This window comes from Eutrigla gurnardus, assembly GCF_963514095.1.
Source record: "Eutrigla gurnardus genome assembly, chromosome: 16".
NCBI lineage: Eukaryota > Metazoa > Chordata > Actinopteri > Perciformes > Triglidae > Eutrigla > Eutrigla gurnardus.
The window spans coordinates 10073177-10091445 of record NC_139927.1 but is presented as its reverse complement, the minus strand read 5'-3'; the positions used below and the strand labels follow the sequence as shown (position 1 = coordinate 10091445).

The following is an 18269-nucleotide window of genomic DNA, read 5'->3' as shown; positions in this document are numbered from 1 at the left end:
AACTTGATATGTCAATAGAGTAAGCTATCGTGCTCACAGGATTATAGACAATGACCTGGCTGTGTGTCTTTCACGTGAACGAGAGGAGAGGTGAAAGTGTGTTACGGCTACGACCGCTGCTCCCAACTACAGTACGACCACGATAACAACAGAACTGACGGAGCGTGTCTGAATGGCAGAAAGTATAGGAGATGAAGGGAATTTTGATCACATAATGAACATTGAAGTGTAGGTTCACAAAAGCAAAATGTACGAGATATACAATATTTGCTTGAAATCTCAGTGACATTTTTTTCTGTGAAGTAATTTGTAATCTCTATGCTTCAGTGTGTGGATTGAGGTTTTAGAGGGCAACGCAGAAACATTAAAGTTGCAATCAGTTTCAAGGTGCAACTGAAATTCTGTTTAACTGACAGCCTATTGTCAATTTATCAAATGATAAAACAAATTTTACATTTTTTTTTTTTTTTTTACTTTTTTACCCTGATTTTTCAGATTATGAATACAGTGTTTACCTAACATATCCATCTACTGTAGTCTGTATAACACTATTACTGTATCCTATGAAAGTTGTATAGCATATTGCTGCTACAATGACAATGACAATGAAAAAAGAAATTAAAAACTAAATATTTTATATATATATATATATATAAAATATTTAGTTTTTAATTTCTTTTTATATATATATATATATATATATATATATATATATATATATATATATATATATATATATATATATATATATATATTCCCAGTTTCTCATACATTTTTCTTTCTTTCAAACACAATTATGTTACAGACTCTACTGTATTTTTTTGCATTCTTTTTTGACTTTCGCTGTAAAGAAAAATTATTTTATAAAAAGCTTCATAGTTCGAGAAACATCTAGTTTGTGTTTTTTTATTGTCCAGGATTAGTCTAGGACAGGGATGCGATCACAATATTTTACAAGTACTTACGTTTCACTATTTGCCGAAACAGAGTACAGATATAATAATTAATAATAATACCATTACAGTTCTAACAATAACTTAGAAACCATGTTATATTTTCATCAGATAATCCTTAGTTTATGACAACAAATTAAAAACACAACACAATGCTGTTGTTGATATTTAACATTCAACTTGTGTTTTCCTGATTCACACAGAGCATAGTTTGCATTAGGGATGTTAATAATTTGCCGTTTAATGGTGCTATCAGTTAAAAGATGTATTACATTTTTTTTTTTTTTTTTTTTTTTTTTTTAAAGGAGTAGCTAATCCCCCATAATTTTCATTATCAGCTGGCCGACAAGCAAGCCTTAGCTTGTGTCGCCTCATGGCTCTTGAGGAGTTGTAGCATTTAGTTACAGACAAATAAACTATACACACACACACTGCACTGCTACATTCACGGCTATAATGTTACTGCTGACTTCTTACACGCTGTCGCTCCACCAGACACGCGCTAACATTACATCGGGCTTGCAATACATTGGTGGAATCCCTGACAGATTCTAGCAGCAGACACGCAGCTGACAACTTCACGGCTAAATTAACTGGTGTGGTGGAGACTGTTTAGCTACTGAAGCTGGTGATAAATGATGGATTTCACATTTCTGTGCATCAGGTTATTGTTGCAGCTGGGCGGCTTAATAGGCTCAACTGATGAGAGGTTAACGTCCCATTGCCTTAGTGGTATCGGACGGGGTTGTATCAGGAGTAGTTTAATGTGTATGAGTACTGCATTGGACCTGATACTAGTATCAGTGCATTGATTTAGTGAAGCATGCATTTTTTGCTATCTTTAACAACCACAATCCTAAGATAGGCATTTTTGTCATTGTATGGTTAAGGATATCCACAAAATACTTTAGATAAACACATTTCAAACTCCTCTCAAATCTTAAAGGGGCTCAATACAGAATTCTAATCAAGTCTAGTGCCTCCACTCGGCTTTCAAAATGGAGATGGCTGAGCCGGTGGCTAGCAGCTAACAATGCTAACAGCACAAACAACAGCAACGGTGTTGACAGAGCAAACCGTGTTTACCTGAGGCCGGGCACTAAGATTGTTCCATGAGTCGGGACAGCGTTAGCGGTGGTAACCACGACATAGGCCCAGTGCAGAGCTGTATCCTTTAGCTAGCCAGTAGGGCTCACTCATGGCTGTATAAACAAAACACAAAGAAAGTCAGTTAGCAACACACCCAGACAGAGAGTGACTTAATTCTCTGCACTGCTAGCCATCACTTCACTGTAGCTCTGCATTGCAAAAGTTAGTTTCATTCCATATTTATGCTCCGAATGTCAAATTGAGCACCTTTAAGTTACCTTTAACTTAGTTGGCCATTAAATAGATATCCTATATTTATAAGAACGAAGTGTAACACATCCTAAATCAACACATTTACGCTAAAATAACTCACTTTACTTACACTGTTCTGCCCAAAGCTGAAGTTTGGTCCAACCTGTATCTGCACCACGAGTAAACGCGCGTCACCGGGTCGCGCGAGACTGCCATTAGGTGAAGCTCGTGCCCGTGTCTTCCTCGGGCTAGCTTGCCGCAAGGTGGAAAAAACGTCACAATTTTCTGCAAGTTGTAGGTCTTGTGAATGTTTTGTTTTTTTGTCTGTGGATGCCGAGCGTGAGATCTGGAGTTATAACCGACTATCAGCCACGGAGGATGTAATCGGGGTTAACGGTAGGTTTTCTGTCTTCACTGACTTTTAACTTAATGTATAGACTTTAATTCAAACGCTTCCTGTTTCTCATCACCGCTCATGTAACCGTTGCTCTTAAACAACTAGATGAAATACGTATGTATGATAATAAATAGTTCAGCTCGGCTTCTTTAATGCGAGGGTTAATTTGTTTCTTGGGTTTGTTGTTCAAGCTAAAGGCAGCGGCATTTGGTTACCGTGGAGACGGAGCGTGAACGCGCAGCGGGACCTCTCATTCACTCACACACACAAGGTCGCCACATCCACCAGAGTGCGGGTTGTACTGTTGGACTCATTCTTTCTCAACGAAACATTTTTAGGATATCATTTGCAGTCAATATATTTGGACTGTCACACTCTGACCTATTTTAGTTTGTAAGTAATACTACAATTTAGTTTAGTTTTACTTCTATTATAGTTATTAAAAAATATCTGCAGCTCTAAATGCAGTCATGGCATGTCCTATATATCATAACACTGACCTGGGTTATTTTGCTGCATAATGAGTACTTTAACTTTTAATATTTTAGGTATATTTTGTTGGCAATACTACCATACTTTTACTCGAGATTGAATGCAGGACTTTTATGTGCCATAGTCGTTTTACATTATAGTATTGCATCTTTTACTTACTCAACACATCTAGATACGTTTTCATTACTGCTTGCAATGCTTCAAACGTTATTCACTACAACTTTAGATTGATTTTTACACCTGCTGTTCATTTTCTGTCCTGGCATTATGCATTTTTGTATTATTTCCATCCGTTTGAGTCATGCCGTAACCACCTGCATAATGATATCCAACCAGTGAAGTCATTTGCAGACAGTCTCGGCAAATGTCACATACACCTAAATGGCCTCCATGGAGAGAAAACATGAGAACCGCTGCCCGTTCATTCCACGGTGCAACGCTCTGAGGAAAACAAGTGCAGAAATAGTCAGTGAAGCCAGACGTTCCCTGCGAGTCCAGTCCACCCAGCGACCATTTACTCCCAGAGATGGACACAGGCAACTTTTTGGAAAGAGCTCTGTCCGTGCAAAGTGGGACAACAGACCTCCATCTACGTTTAGGTTAGTCGCAAATTTTACTTAAACCCCTTCATGTTTTAAGGTTCTGAGATCAACTGTGGGTCACATGTAATGTGTAGAAGTAATGAGACTTTTTTTTTACAATAATTTTTCAGTCTTCATGCTCAAAATTTTGATGCTCCTGACTCCAGGCCAGGTTCAGGGACTCGCCTTTCTCCTCTGGACCATGTAAGACCTCACACCCCTTTGTATGTCCATTCAAATAGTATTATAGTTTTAAATAAATGTGTTGTTAGTTGTAAGCTCAGGGACATATTTGTGTCTTTTTTATTATAAGTATTACCATAAAAACTGAAAAACAGGATAAGGAGTAAACACGCCTCTGTACGCCAACATGAAAGCTTATTCGGTTTTAATAAATGGGATTATAATATGAATATATACAAAATAAAACTAATTAAAAATGTAAATGTAAAAATGTCATCTCTTTGTGGACATTAGTAGTTTAATTTGTGGATTCAAGTTCTGACTCATCGTTCACACCATCATATTCTACAAATATTTTTGTGTGACACCAGAAGCCAAAGTTTCCAGTCCTCTGCGCTGCTGAGGATCCATTTAAGGTCTTTCCCAAACCCCCCACTGCACCACTGGAAGTGAAGAGGGGTCTGCCAGGGGCGAGGGCACGCCTCCACCGGACTGGATCTCTCACCACATTGGTCCCTTTAGAGGGACATATAAATGGTATGGAAGGGAAGCAAAATGATTGCTGCGAGTCTGGATCAAGGGAGAAAAAAGATGGCTTATGAAACTATTATTTGTGAATCATCCATGTTGTGCTTAGAATAAAATGCTAACAAGAGAAGGTATTAGATGTTGCATTTGTTAAACATTGCATTTGGTATAAAAACGTAAAAAAAAGGAAACAACACTCCATTTGTTTCACCAGTTGCATCTCTGTAAATCTTGGAGGCACTAGTGCAGGAGCAGCGCTCTCAAAGGGAAATGAATGGAGCCATTCACATGCTGACATTATACCTGATTTACATTCTCTGTGGTTGTGCTGGGTGAAAACGTGATTTACTGCTGCTGTTTTGAGTGGGAAATGAGTGCTCTCTCTCTCTCTCTCTCTCCAACCTTTCCTCTAGATATTTGCTCTGCTATTTGGAACAATTGAATAGAAGATGAGGATGTTCAAAAGCATTGACTGAATTCAGATTTTTTTTTTTTTGTGTGCTTTTAGCTAGTTAAACAAGTACAAGCATACAGCGGCAACCAGTAAATAACTTCTTGCTGCATACTTATTGTGTGTTTAGTGAAAAACCGATGTAATCCAGGACCAGGCCAGCCGTCAGCTCAAAGACTCCCCAGTACAAACCACCACGATGTCCGCAGTGGTCCCCTCAAACCTGGCCCACGAAGAACAGCGAGTGAAAGGTATGTTTTCGCAACTGGGTCACTAACTAACGGAACAAATTCTTCAGCTTGAGACACTCAACACCATTTTAAACCCTCATATACTATACTGTACACTATATCTTGGTTACAGTGAAATCCAGCTCCACTCCCAATGAAACTGCCTCTATTTGTCATTACTATCTCGTGTCAGCTTTTACACTTTCCCAGTGCAGAAAAGGCTAAAAGCTCTGCTTCTTTCTGCCGACCTCATCAGCTGTGTGTCAGCATGAGGGGCATAATTCTGGGCGTGATGTCGGGGGCTGTCGTTATAATCCATCCACCTATCGATTGGGTGGGGCAGCTGGGGCTGCAGGGGGGGGGGGCAGACCATAAAACACTTTTACAGGAAATCTGGACTATCGCCCGCAGCACAACCTCCTCCCTCATTAAGCCAAGTTAACACGCAATGTTTGTGTAACTTGTTGCTGACATAGAGAAGTCTCAAGAGATGGTGGTCAATTCATGATTTAAGTGGTCAAAATGAAGACTTCTCGATAGGTGTTCGGTCAGAGTTCTATAGTGTTGCAGTGAACGACATAAAAGGTGTATTAGACAGAGACCAACAGTGAAAGTGACTGAGATATAGCCAGAAGAACATTAACTGCAAGTGGAAATAGACACAGCATGACAGATTAATATGATGAGTTGGATGAGATATAAAGATAGGGGAGATTAGACATCCACTAGGTTCTTTTTCTCCAATAAGCTGGAGCTTTATAGCTCCAAATGGCTCTCTATTAGATTTGGGTGCCCATCTGGGCAAGGCTGGCAGCAGCGCGTGTTGTGACTGCAGCACTGGCCAGGCCTAAGACAGGGATGAGGTCATGTCTCAGAGAATGCAGTATCACACAAAGAAGCCTTATTATCAGGCTCTTAATCCTATCATACAGAGCCAAAGCCCCCTCCCTGACATTAACTGCAACATGCCCCGGCCAGCATTCCCTGCTGCATATGCCCTGTGTGCCAGCCTATACCATCACTAAAATCTCCACCAAAGTGAAAGTGCACTATAGTCACACCCGTATTCTGTATATTAATGCTAATGTGATTGACCCTCTGGTGATGCTCCAATGGAATGAAAAGGAGACTTATTTACAATAGCTAGGCTCATTTTCTGTCTCATACCTGCCAGCAAGACCACGAAATAAAGCTCACTTGAGTGTAAAAGCTCAATAAGCCGAGAGTCAGCCTTCTGTACTGACGTTACTGCCGAAGCTTCAGCGTCCCGGTAGCATAATAATGTCTAGGTGTGACTCCACTTTTCCATATTCTCTGAGGTTGATTCACTGGTTTGTGAAGTTAATCGTGCAATTATACCAGTGATTAGCATGACTCATGCACGCTGCTTGTGTTGATCAATCTATTTATTAATATTTGTTTTCTCAGTTAGTCACAATAAGTCATAAGACAAACTCACTACCTGTCGTGTGTCAAAGACTTGTCTGTAAGTTACTGTAGGTTATTGTTTAGTGTAGCTCTTTCTCTTCACGGAACAGTGATGTGCAGACACATCAGTGACATTGCAGAGGGCGAGCCGCAACACAGCATAGCATGACAAGGGGTGTGTGTGTTTTCTGAGCACTTTTACGGTTCCTGCACGGAGGGAGTAAGGCTGTGGAGACGGCTCACAGTGACAAAGCATCAACAGCTTTAACCAGACTGCCCACAAAGCTAAGACCTTAGTTCCTGTCTGTTGGGGATTGCAGTTTGTGATGCACAACGGGACCCACGCCCCCACAGACACACACAGATTCACACGCACACACAAAATGTACAAGGAGTCATGCACAAACTCACACGCTGCATGAGCACAAATGTACACATACATAGAGCACACACAATTAACAGCATCTGCACACAAGGCTCCACTGCTGCTGCAAGAGGGACACCTGCTGGCACTTGATGGAAATACACCTGTAGGCAAGTTGATGGACTAAAGTCAGCAACTTTTCATGGAGATGTATTCTTTGACATTTTTAGATACTTTGTCAGTTTATTTGGGATTTTGAGCTCCCAAAAGTCAATAAAAAGAAAACTAAACAAGTCAATACTCAAATACTGTATGTCTCATCTCAATGTGATGTAACTCTTTGTGTTTTTGTGTTTCCATTCAACAGTGAATTAATGCAGCATGGTGTTGACTCAGGCATTAGACCCACAGAATGCACAGCAGGACGGCGAACAGGTTTGTCCAGAAATGAACCTCATTGATTTTACACATTTAACATGAATGGTATATATTGTGCTGCATGCCAAATGAAAAAAATATAGTTGTAACCTTTCCTAGCATACGACTCAACCATTTCATTTTAATTTACTTTAATGTATTTTCTATGATGCCTAAAGCCAAACTGAAATCAAGTGTATCTAAATAAAACTAGACTTGAGCCCAGAAATGTTATTTTATCAGCAAAGTAGACACACCTCCTCCCAGTAACTGAAACCGTCTTCTTGAGGGTAAAACTTTGATTGTGGGTGTAGTTGCTAAGAGCCTTATTTCCTCCATGCGAGGCAGCCAGCCAGTATAACTGAGAGAGCTGTTGGTTTGGGCAACAACAGTTTCCTGCATCACACCAAGCAAGGGGATATGCAAATAGATGCAACGCAAGTGTCCTTGAGCAAGAAACTGAACCTCAAGTTGCTCCCCGGGCACTTTACAGCAGCCTGCTGCTCCTAAAAATGCATAGAATAGATTAAATGCAGAGGTCAAATTGATTTTATGTAGCTGTGTTTATATGAGTTTTTTAACTTTAAATGTTCAGCAAAACCTAGTGACTATTTCAGCACAGAAGCCGAAGTCAGAGGAAGTGTAACTGTGCATGGTGACCTTTCATTGTGGCATCAAACTTCCTGCTGCTTTATTTTGAGACGGTGAACTTGTGAACCATGCTCGCTGCTCATGTTCACTGTCTGCGTTTGGATGTGGTAATTTGGCTAACTGCAATTCTTTCCACACATTTCAGAGCTGGGGAATGGAAACGGCACCACATGCACTGCGGTGGATGCAGAGTCATTGGTGTGGAATAATACGATTGCTCCTCTTCTCCAACAACTAGAGAGTGTGGCTGCAGGTAGTGCAGGCAATGCAATAAGAAACGCAATAAAATGTGACAACATCACTTTTCGATATTACATTTTTTTTCATTATAGGTAAGGTTCTCCTTAGTGATGCCTCGTCTCTGTTTCAGATTTTAGCATTGCCAGATAGTCATGCATGAAGTCTCACAAAATGAACCACTGAAGAAGAAAGGCAAACAAAACAGTTGCATCCATGCAGAATTGTCTTAGCCTGATGCTGCAGTCAGGAGCCATGACATGAAATATATGAATGTAAATATTTTAACACGCTACAAATTTAATGGAAAATTCATTTGAAAGACAAATATTAAATATTTATTGTACCAAGTGCCTTCAGGCTCATGCATAAAACACCTTTCGGATTTAGTGGGAAATTGCAGTGAAGTGTTGAGTGTGAGACTGCAGCCAACCTTTTTTAGAAATGGCCCAAACCCTGCTATTTATGCAGGGAAAACATTTATTTTACCTCAAAAACAAGGAAAAGACTCCACCCTTTCTCTTCCTCTGCGTCAACATCGCAGCTGCCTGTTGCAGAATTGTTCCCCTGCTTTTGACCACGGAAACACAAAGCCATGTCTTAGACGAGGAATGGGAATGTTATTTTACTGCTGACCAATGCATTATTGATGTTGAAGGTTTAACCTCAAGTTCCTCGTGCAAATGATACATGCACACCACGCAGTAGAGCCCAAGCACATTGCAGTACATACCACAATATACACAAAACATCACTCATCTGTATTTATATGGAGGCACACTTGCCAACACACACAAGGGGGTGTTTTCATTTTGGGAGGTTTGCTTTCTCTGTGAATGTTTGACATGTTGCCCTGAATTTGACACAATTTTCTTTTCTGCGATGTCTGTTTCGCCGCGATGCCAGGCGGCTCTGAGGGCTCAGTGGACCGACTGTGTGATTTGTGTGACCGTCTCCATGGCACCTTGGCAGAAGCGGACATGCTCGGCCGGCGCTGTAAGGGGAGGTCAGGGATCCTTCGAACACTGTTCCGCCTCATTGACCTCAACTCTGCCCAACTCAACCTGCACATCGCCAAGCTCTGCCTTGCTGTGAGTCGTCTGTGTGGGTTGTGGGCATGTCTGCCACTTAGTCACTGTCACAAGGGCATCCAGCGCACCTGGGCGCCTAATACATGAGTTTTGTTGTTTTCCTCTCCAGCTGTGTGTCAGTGGAAACAACCTGCTCAACATCTGTAAGCTCATCTTCCAGATCAGCCGCAGTGACGGCAACGACATCCTCTTCCAGAACAACTCTATCATAGGTGAACACTATTTTACATTTTGTTGATCTAGTCCTTCGTTCTCAAATATGTCAGAAAGGAACACAAAGGTATAGTATGTCAGTATCAAGAAACACCATGTTAAATAATCTTCTGTTTGTTGGCTTATGTAGACTTTCCCACTATCAGTCATGTTTTTGTATATGTCTGGTATATGAGATGCTCAAAGAGGATAATGTTCACTGCTGGCCTGGATAAATTATGATTACAGATTGTCAATGTCGCTCTGATTGTGCACAGTATAGATGTTAACATTCACTTTTCCTTACATATAGACTCCTTTCTGGGCGTTTTGTGCAACGAGGATGTGTCCTCCTCTGGAGAAGCTCTGCTCTACTGTGTTGGGACTCTGAAATTTCTCTCAGGAAACAGTGCAATCCTCAGACTCCTGTTGGACAAGAACTGCGTCGGTGTGGCTCAGACACTCATCCAAAGGCTCTGCACGGCCGAAGACACCAATCTCACTACAGCAGGGCACATCTTTGTACAGGTGCGTCATACATCACACTGCTGAGAAGGTCTGAAAGGATATAAAGCAAATAAATCATTCGATATTTGAGGCAAACCAGTGTTTTGTATCACAATTGGTGGAAACTAGAAGCATCTACTCCTGCCCACAGAATAATTTACTACTTTAGAAACAGTAAACAGTTCTCACATATGAATTAAAAAGTCCTACTAAGTCAATACAAAAGAACATGATGAACAATATTCTTCTTGTGGTTGTTGGCTGATGTAGATTTTCCCCTCTATTAGACAGAAATGTTTTTGTTTATGTCTGGTATACGAGCCGCTCCAAGAGCATAATGTTCTCTGCTGGCCTGGCCACTACAGGCGAAAATGATTGCTGCTAACCGCATAAGTTGGCCCAAGCAAACATCTTGAGGCAGCGCTTCATTTGATATTTTACACAACTCATTGTGCTCTTAGAGGAGGGAAATAAGCAGACTGTCCCCCTCCAGAAGGGTCGGCGCTGCCGTGTGTTGGAAATGACTGTTTCCTTTTTGTGATAGAATGAGTCATGTCCATACTGAATAGTTTCCGGTCACTCTGCTGTATGGCGTCCTGTACGGGCCAGCAGCCAACCGGAACGAGCATAGGACCAACATCGCATGCACAACACTGAGACGCAAGCACTGGTATCCATCATTCTCATCCCTCTCTCTCTCTCTGTTGACCTCTGCCCCCTGTAGCTGACAGCGACCTTGAGGAACCTTGCAGATCATCCTGACTCCCGTCCACACTTCATCTCCTTCTCTATACTATCAGAGCTCTGTCTGGTGCTGCGTCTTCACCGCAAAGACCCGGATATCTGCACCAACATTTCCAGAATATACAGGTATCACACATGCACGTTAATATGGATCATTTCTTCCCCAGCTCACTAACACAGAGCATCATAACCTGCTGTGAGCTGAATCAAAGCAGGCTATCATTCATCTCTCACCCTCTGTTCTCTGTTTTCCCATCTAACTCCAGCAGTCACGCCGATTCCAAATTCCCTGCTTTCTTTAAACCTCCAACATGGAGTCTTCTTTAGTTGATTGATGTCTCAAAACAAGAGTTTCCAGATAAACTTAGCATTTGTCAGAGGGGATGTGATACATCTGTTTTGTTACAAGTTGCTGCAATACACTATAAAGTACAATCATATCTAAATTACACAGTTAGAGCTTCCTAAAGTTTGCTATCATTAGTCAGCTTTAGCTTCAGACTCTCTTGGTCATACCAGACTAAGTAAGGCTGTAGCAGCAATGCCTTGGAGTACACCGCAATAATGCATTTTATTGCCTGTTAATAAATTCAACCCCCTAATTTTCAAGAAGAAAGATGTGTTACTTCTTTCTTTAAGCGTTTGCAGGCAACATATTAGACACCATAATAGTAGAGATGGAATTTAAGCTGGAGGTGTTCTGGGGTTTTATTGAACCAGCTGTATCCACCCTCATCACACAGCTTATTCCCCTGAGGTACTGTGCTTCTTGCTTCAGAATAAATGCTATGCAATAGGTGCCAGCTCTACACTTGAGCTTTTGGTGAGGCACTTGGCAGAATGGTTCAATGTAATCACTGGCATCACCGTGACCCCGCTCGGATAGCAAGACTCTCAGTGCAGGCTCAATAAGATCTAATATCTAATCTAATATAAGATCTGATCTAAATACCTGCACCAAACAAGTGCAATGACTCCATTAATGCTCTGAGTTCCCATCTTCAGTTTTAAGGTCTCATAAGTGCCTCATCAATGTGTGAAGCACAAAATAAAACATTCAATGCGTTAGTGTTAAATAAAAGTGGTTTTCCGATACATCCCAAGATAACAAAAGCATAGAATCTCCATTATCAGTCTTGATTTCATTTCTCCATGTTTAGGATCAGTCAGTGAGTGGGATAGTCAGTGGTGTTGTTTGTTCCCCCTCTCCCTCAGTAAACTCTCCTCCTACTCGGAGTGCCGCCACGCTCTGGCCCAGACCCCCGACTGCTACCCACTATTTTTAGAACTGCTGAGCAAACATCATCAAAAACAGGTGAGTCCACGAGCCTCCTCTCGTGTATCAGAGAGACTGGGAGACAAACTTTTCCAGGGTTCATGACGTTATCCCCTGAACGTGTTTACCCTCGGAGCAAGTTGTTTATGCACCTCCAGCACATTTGCAGGACGTTGTGTCCATCCGCACGTAGTGTTCCTCGCACTTTCTCATGTGTGTTTTGACTTTTAATCATCCCAGGAGGGGCTGGGATGGGGAGAAAGGGGGGGAGGGAGGGAGGGACAAAAATAGATGAATGAGGTGAGCTTGAGTTGACAGTAGAGGTGATGCAGAGGTGGAAGGGAGGAGTGATTGACAAGGGGAGTGGGAGTAAGGAAAAGGGTGGGACTTTGGCAATCACACATGACGGACATGTGTTCTTAATTTCAACAAGCCCACGCCTACAAAGACACACACACACACACACACACACGCTGGTCAGTAATACATGTAATGAGCACCTACTCGTTGGACAGTCCGTCCTGTCCTCATATCAATGTCACTACCCGTTTCTCCGGGAGAAAAATAGTGCGTTCTCAGCTGACCTGCTCCTCACGTTATTTACTAAGAGTCGGGATGCCAGGGTGACGCACAGGGTGTCATTTGTCACCCTTTTTCTCAGTAAGTGTGCGTTCACTCATTCGAAAGACAGGGCGCAGTTACATTCAAACGTGTACACAGCAACACAGATACAAGCTGGGATCGGCTCCAGCCCCCCTGAGACCCTGAAGGATAAGACGATGGATGGATCTAATGTTGACTGTTTCTTTCTCGTCGGAAACTCTTGGGGGAGAACCTTTTTCTTTCCAAATTTGCTGCAAATATACTATATTTATATACTCTATTATACTATTTAACCATCAAGCAAATATGCCAAACATTTGCTGGTTTTTCTGTGTGTCATTGTAAATTTAATATATTTGGTTTTTGGAGTATTTATTGGACAAAACGAGACATTTGAATAGATCGCCTTGGGCTGTGGGAAATAATACTGGTGTTAGGAAGTGTTCATCTTGAACCCAAACAGACAACAAGAAAACTCAATTAGTTTATTCAGTAATAAGGGAGAGTGGGAGTTGGGGAAGCTGAGCCGACCCCTGGTGAAGCAGGACAGGCAGTGAAGGCAACGCTGTTGGCCGGGAGACGGACTGTCCAGACAGGCAGGCTGGGGTCGCAGGAAGGAAATGAACCTGAGACTCTGGGTTAGACCAGAACTTTTCACAAACATAAGATACTGAACATGAGCAACCAGAGTACCAATAAGAAACACAAGTTAGGTTACAGATAAAACAATACATTGATTGATCAAGACAATAACCATAAGATTAGTAGATAATACAATTAGTTACATCCCTAAAATATACATCCATGTGATACATGTCCTATGCATGTCCTGTTCTCTCTACTATTAATCACTAGCAGTGAATTAAACATTTAAATGCTAAAGGTTTGAGGCCATTGAGTAATTTATCCTGATTTTTGTCCTGAAAGAAGCATCTAAACACATTTTTGTTGGTTTGCTTTCATCCAGAAAGTAAAACTAATTGCATAAAGCTGCGGATTGACCACTACAGAACCCTCCCACAGGACCTCGTCGTGCGCCTTCTTTTCACCCTGGGGAACCTCACAGCCAAAAGCGACGAGGCTCGCCTGCAGCTCTTCCAGTGCCAGAGCTGCATGGACACACTGCTGCAGCTGTACGACACCTACCAGCGCAGAGATGACTCACCGCGCACACATCGCCAGAGAGGTCCCCCTTCCCTCACCGAGCCTCGGGCCCCTCCGGTCACCGTGCAGGAGAACGAGGACGTGCTGGTGAAGCTGGTCAGGGTGCTGGCCAACATGTGCATCCACCCGGCCGTAGGTCCAGCTCTGGCAGCCAGCACAGACTGCATTCAGCTGCTGATGGAGACGCTTGGTGAGCAGAGAGCAGGAGGAACTCATCCTCCTTAAGTTAGTCTTTAGTTAAACTAGTTCAAATCTAGAAGATGCAATCAGTGGGGGTTTATGTTGCTAGATTTGTTCTTGTGTTTTTATCTCTGTCCCACAAAGGGAACAGTGTGTGATAATCTGGGTTTCTGAGGAGTTTAAAATAGCTGCATTGTAAGTACAGTATCTGCTAAGCAGCCGACCACTTCCCTTGTGCTGGAAACAAGCTGTGACTTTGGTTGAAAACACACTCCTCGTTTGTCTGTTCATCTCATCGCCCCGCTTTCATTTCAGGACTTTTTGTTCAATACGCAGCACATTCTTCTTTTGGTTTACCTGTTGTTTTGTGAAAGGCTGACGGAGCGAAGCGCCTCGCTGCACGAGCAGGATGTTCTGTCACATCTCACAGCCGACTCGGTTTTGGGTGTTTGAAACTCTCCCATGTGGTTAGATGGTTTCAGGACAGGTTGAACTGATACACAAGTGGGTGTGAAACTCTCGATTTCTCTGCTGCCTGCCTCCTACACGCTTCATGACAGTTGGGAGAGAAAGAGAAATAAACACAACAGGGTCAAATTAGTGAGATAGAAATAAGTCAACTCTCAACATACCGAGGGGGTGTGTGATTGACTCCAGAGGAGTAAGACGAGAAGTCAATTAAGTAACCGAAGATAGAAACTTAAAGTGAGGGGATGAAGGATGTGACATCTGGAAACAGAAAACAAAATCTCAGCAGCGGATGAAAGAGCAGGGTTGGCTGATCCATGTCCTGTTTTGATCAAGTTCATGACAGGCAGCGCTGCTTTACATTACCAAGCGTGCGGGGGTGGGGGCACAACAAAGCAGGATTTCCAGTCAGAAACAGAATTCAGTGTGACACAGATGCCGGTTGACAGTGACCGCAATATTCACGATTTATGACAGAGCAATCGCCATCTGCCGCTATATCAGGAGCGCACGCTCACACGCTACTCGTGGTGTCATGCCTGGTTGGACTGGGTCACATTGACCTTTGTCTGCCAGCCAATTATCAGACTACATCAAGCCAAAACCACAGATAAAAGCAGCTTTCATGATAATGTCACAGTGTTACATCAGTGAGGCCGGGGCTGTAATATGCAACGGATATATTTATGCCTTTAAATATGCATGTATTTATTTATCTTCAAATGACTAATTACCTATTAAACTATTTTCATTAGCATTAGACAATCTGTATTGCAGTTTTATGGATTAATACTTTATTTTCTCCTCTTCATAAACAAAAAAGGGAGCAAACCTTTCATGAACATTCACCCAGTCAGTCATTAAAAAGGTTTATTTTGAGCTCTCATGAATGCATGTATTCGTTACTAGGCAGTGTTAGGTTGTATATCTCATTTCTCATATTATGTTGAAACTAGGCACAAGAATGAGGGAATCGTGGGCATGAATGCCTGATCCCTGTTGACCATGCAGTGCAGATGCTTAGAAACATCTCTATTAGAATGTATGTCAAGGTTACTCTTATGTTGTCCCTTCTGTTTGTGCGACACAGAGCTGAGGTCTGTGGAGGAGAGCGAGGAGCTTCTGGTGAATGTGGCTGCCACCATCAACAACCTGTCCTTCTACCAGGACGACAGCTCTGTGCTCACACACAGTCAGCTCACCACGGCAAAGTGTAAGGCTCAAAAGATCTTTATGTTGAAATGGAAAAGCAAAACCCCTATTTTCTTGCTTTTTCTTTGCTCACTCTTTCTTTTTACTTCAGTGATGATGAAGTTGATGCTCAGTTCCCGTATGGATGCCATGCTCGAGGCCACCCGCGTGTATGGGAATCTGTCACTGTCCAAGGATGTGCGGGATTTAATCATGCAAAACAATGGTATATGACGGACACAAACACCAACAGACAAACATGAGATGTAATGATTCCTGTTTTGTTTTAGCCAGTCTCTTGCAGGAAAGTTAGCATAGAGTTGCCATGTTACAATACCAAAATATCTCTCTTTAAGGCCCAATAATAAACTGAAACCCATTTGAATAAAGACATATGCACGTATGCATAAATCCTATCATCCAAGCACAGACCTTTACAGAATATGCAGTACCTCGACACAGAACGCCCATCACAGTACACTCTGCATAGTGTTGTGTCATGTTTAGGCTGGACTTATCTGCAAGGCCAGCTACAGTCAGTATAAACATGCCTGCTGACTCTGGTGATAGCTGGCCTCTTATCTTTGCCCTACTTTATCTTTGTCTTTGTCCGCTCCCTCACATCATCATCTGTCTCCACGTTCTCACTCCCTCAGTGCACCGGTTTGTCGTGACGCTGCTCGACTCAAAAAGCACTGAGATATGTTTTTCAGCCTGCGGGGTCCTCACCAACCTGGCTTTGGACCCTCCCAACAGGGCCAGTCTCTCAGTGGAGGGGGCTCCTGCCAAGTAAGACATTGCAAACATTTTGTCAAAGTGTTAGTTCAACATTTACACGTATTCACTTTGTTGCTGAGCATTAGATTAGAAGATCAATATCACTCTCATGTCTGTACACTAAATATGAAGCTTTAGCCAAGAGGCAGCTTAGCTAAAGACTAGAACCCAGGAGAACAGCTTACCTGGCCCTGTCTCAAGGAAGCAAAGTCCAGTGCCTCTGTTATCAATATTCTCATGTAGCTTTTTTCACGTGTTGAACTATTCCTTTCATAGAGTTTTTGGCAAAGCAGACAAGGTTTTTTTGGTCTTCATTTTGAAAAATATGAGCACAACAATTCCAGTGACATAAACAAGAAACTCCTAATCATCTCAAACTGGATGTTATTTGTTTACAGTATTGATACAAGTAAATATACCTACAAGCGTCTCACTTCCAAAAGTGACCATTGTTTGAACATAGTTCTTACTTCCGTTTTTCACACACACACACACACACACACACACACACACACACACACACACACACACACACACACACACACACACACACACACACACACACACACACACACACACACGGCCCTCTTTCAGGTCTAATCCAATGAAGTGGAGCTAATGCCCACAAACCTGCCGGTCATGTGAATCCCTCACCCTCGAGTCATACGATGTGTGTCCTTGTGTGTGTGATCAGGCTTGTGGACTGTCTGAAAGACTTCGGACCGGGTGACTGGCAGCTGGGGGGCCAGGTTTGTCAGGCGTTGTGGAACATGATCGGCGGCGGCTTAGAGAAGCTGCTGGACACACAGGAGAGAGAGTCACTGCTGGAGATCCTCGCAACATACTTAGGTTGGTGCACAGTGTTATTACTAATCCTTACATAACAAGGGAGGCAGACATGCTGGAAAGAACATACTCTTGTTCACATCAGTGGTCCTCGGGGGGAAGGGAGGGACACACACATTCCCACTATCACGAACATAATACCTCCGTGGTCACATCTGGGAGCGGCATGAACACAAAACCTGTCACTGAAAAGTACAATAAATAAACCTGAAATCTCTCGGTACACTCTCTCATCCTCTGTCCACTCTTCTTAATTCATTCCATAGATGAAGAGGAGGCTCTGAAGTGGATAGAGAATGAAGATATGAGGGACTTCCACCGGGCATGCTGGGAGTTAGAGTTCCTCCCTTTCGCTCAAAAACTGATGAAGACGCTTCAGCCTCCTGACCGGACAGCCTGAAAAACTGGAACATGTTAAGAGTTTGATGTTGTCATAGAAAACCAATGTGTTAAAACTCTTAAATACTTCACCCAGAGTACACATCATTACTGTTAAACACTTACCTCCACTTGAAAAGTGGCTGTAAATGTTTGTAGTTTCCTTTTTCCAGGAGAAAGCAGGTGATGCCACTGGATTCAATTGCTGGTTTTCGAGGCAGGAACATTCAAAACACCTTGTAAAACAAACTTCTGCAACATAATTCTCCTCTCCACTGTCCATATGCTCGAGTTTGTTTCCTATGACTATATGCTATTTTTCATGAAGCTACAAACATTTTACAGTTTTAGGCCTACAGATGGTCAGTGTCATATTCCAATGAATTTTAGGCGGCTGATAAAGGTGATTATGCATTGTGCTTTTGACTGTGGATTGTTTGACATTGGAACTTTGATCTAATAAAGAAGGAAGTGAAAAACATGTTTATGCTTTTTAAAGCCTTTATTATTACACAGATATGGGGCCAGGCAGTGCTTACAAGTTACACCAAGTAGCCTAAAGTACAGCATTTCAAAATCACATCGTTATTACATCGAAA

At 42.3% G+C, this 18269-nt stretch overlaps 1 protein-coding gene across 2 annotated transcripts; it reads left to right on the top strand.

The window, feature by feature from the left end:
• Window positions 1-2512: 2512 nt before the first annotated feature.
• On the top strand, window positions 2513-18151 carry armc2 (armadillo repeat containing 2). 2 transcript variants are annotated; one of them, XM_084030363.1, is made up of 18 exons: window positions 2513-2690; window positions 3520-3782; window positions 3896-3968; window positions 4319-4484; window positions 5057-5177; window positions 7316-7383; window positions 8162-8269; window positions 9160-9344; window positions 9454-9556; window positions 9850-10064; window positions 10768-10913; window positions 12003-12102; window positions 13690-14020; window positions 15569-15691; window positions 15782-15895; window positions 16326-16458; window positions 17141-17295; window positions 17559-18151. In XM_084030363.1, exons 2-18 carry the CDS (start codon window positions 3565-3567, stop codon window positions 17690-17692), a joined length of 2493 nt encoding a protein of 830 aa, XP_083886489.1. In that variant the 5' UTR covers window positions 2513-2690; window positions 3520-3564; the 3' UTR covers window positions 17693-18151. The 2 variants fall into 2 exon arrangements, with proteins under 2 accessions (XP_083886489.1, XP_083886490.1); XM_084030364.1 differs by lacking the exon at window positions 2513-2690 and adding an exon at window positions 2769-3084.
• The last annotated feature ends 118 nt before the right edge of the window (window positions 18152-18269 follow it).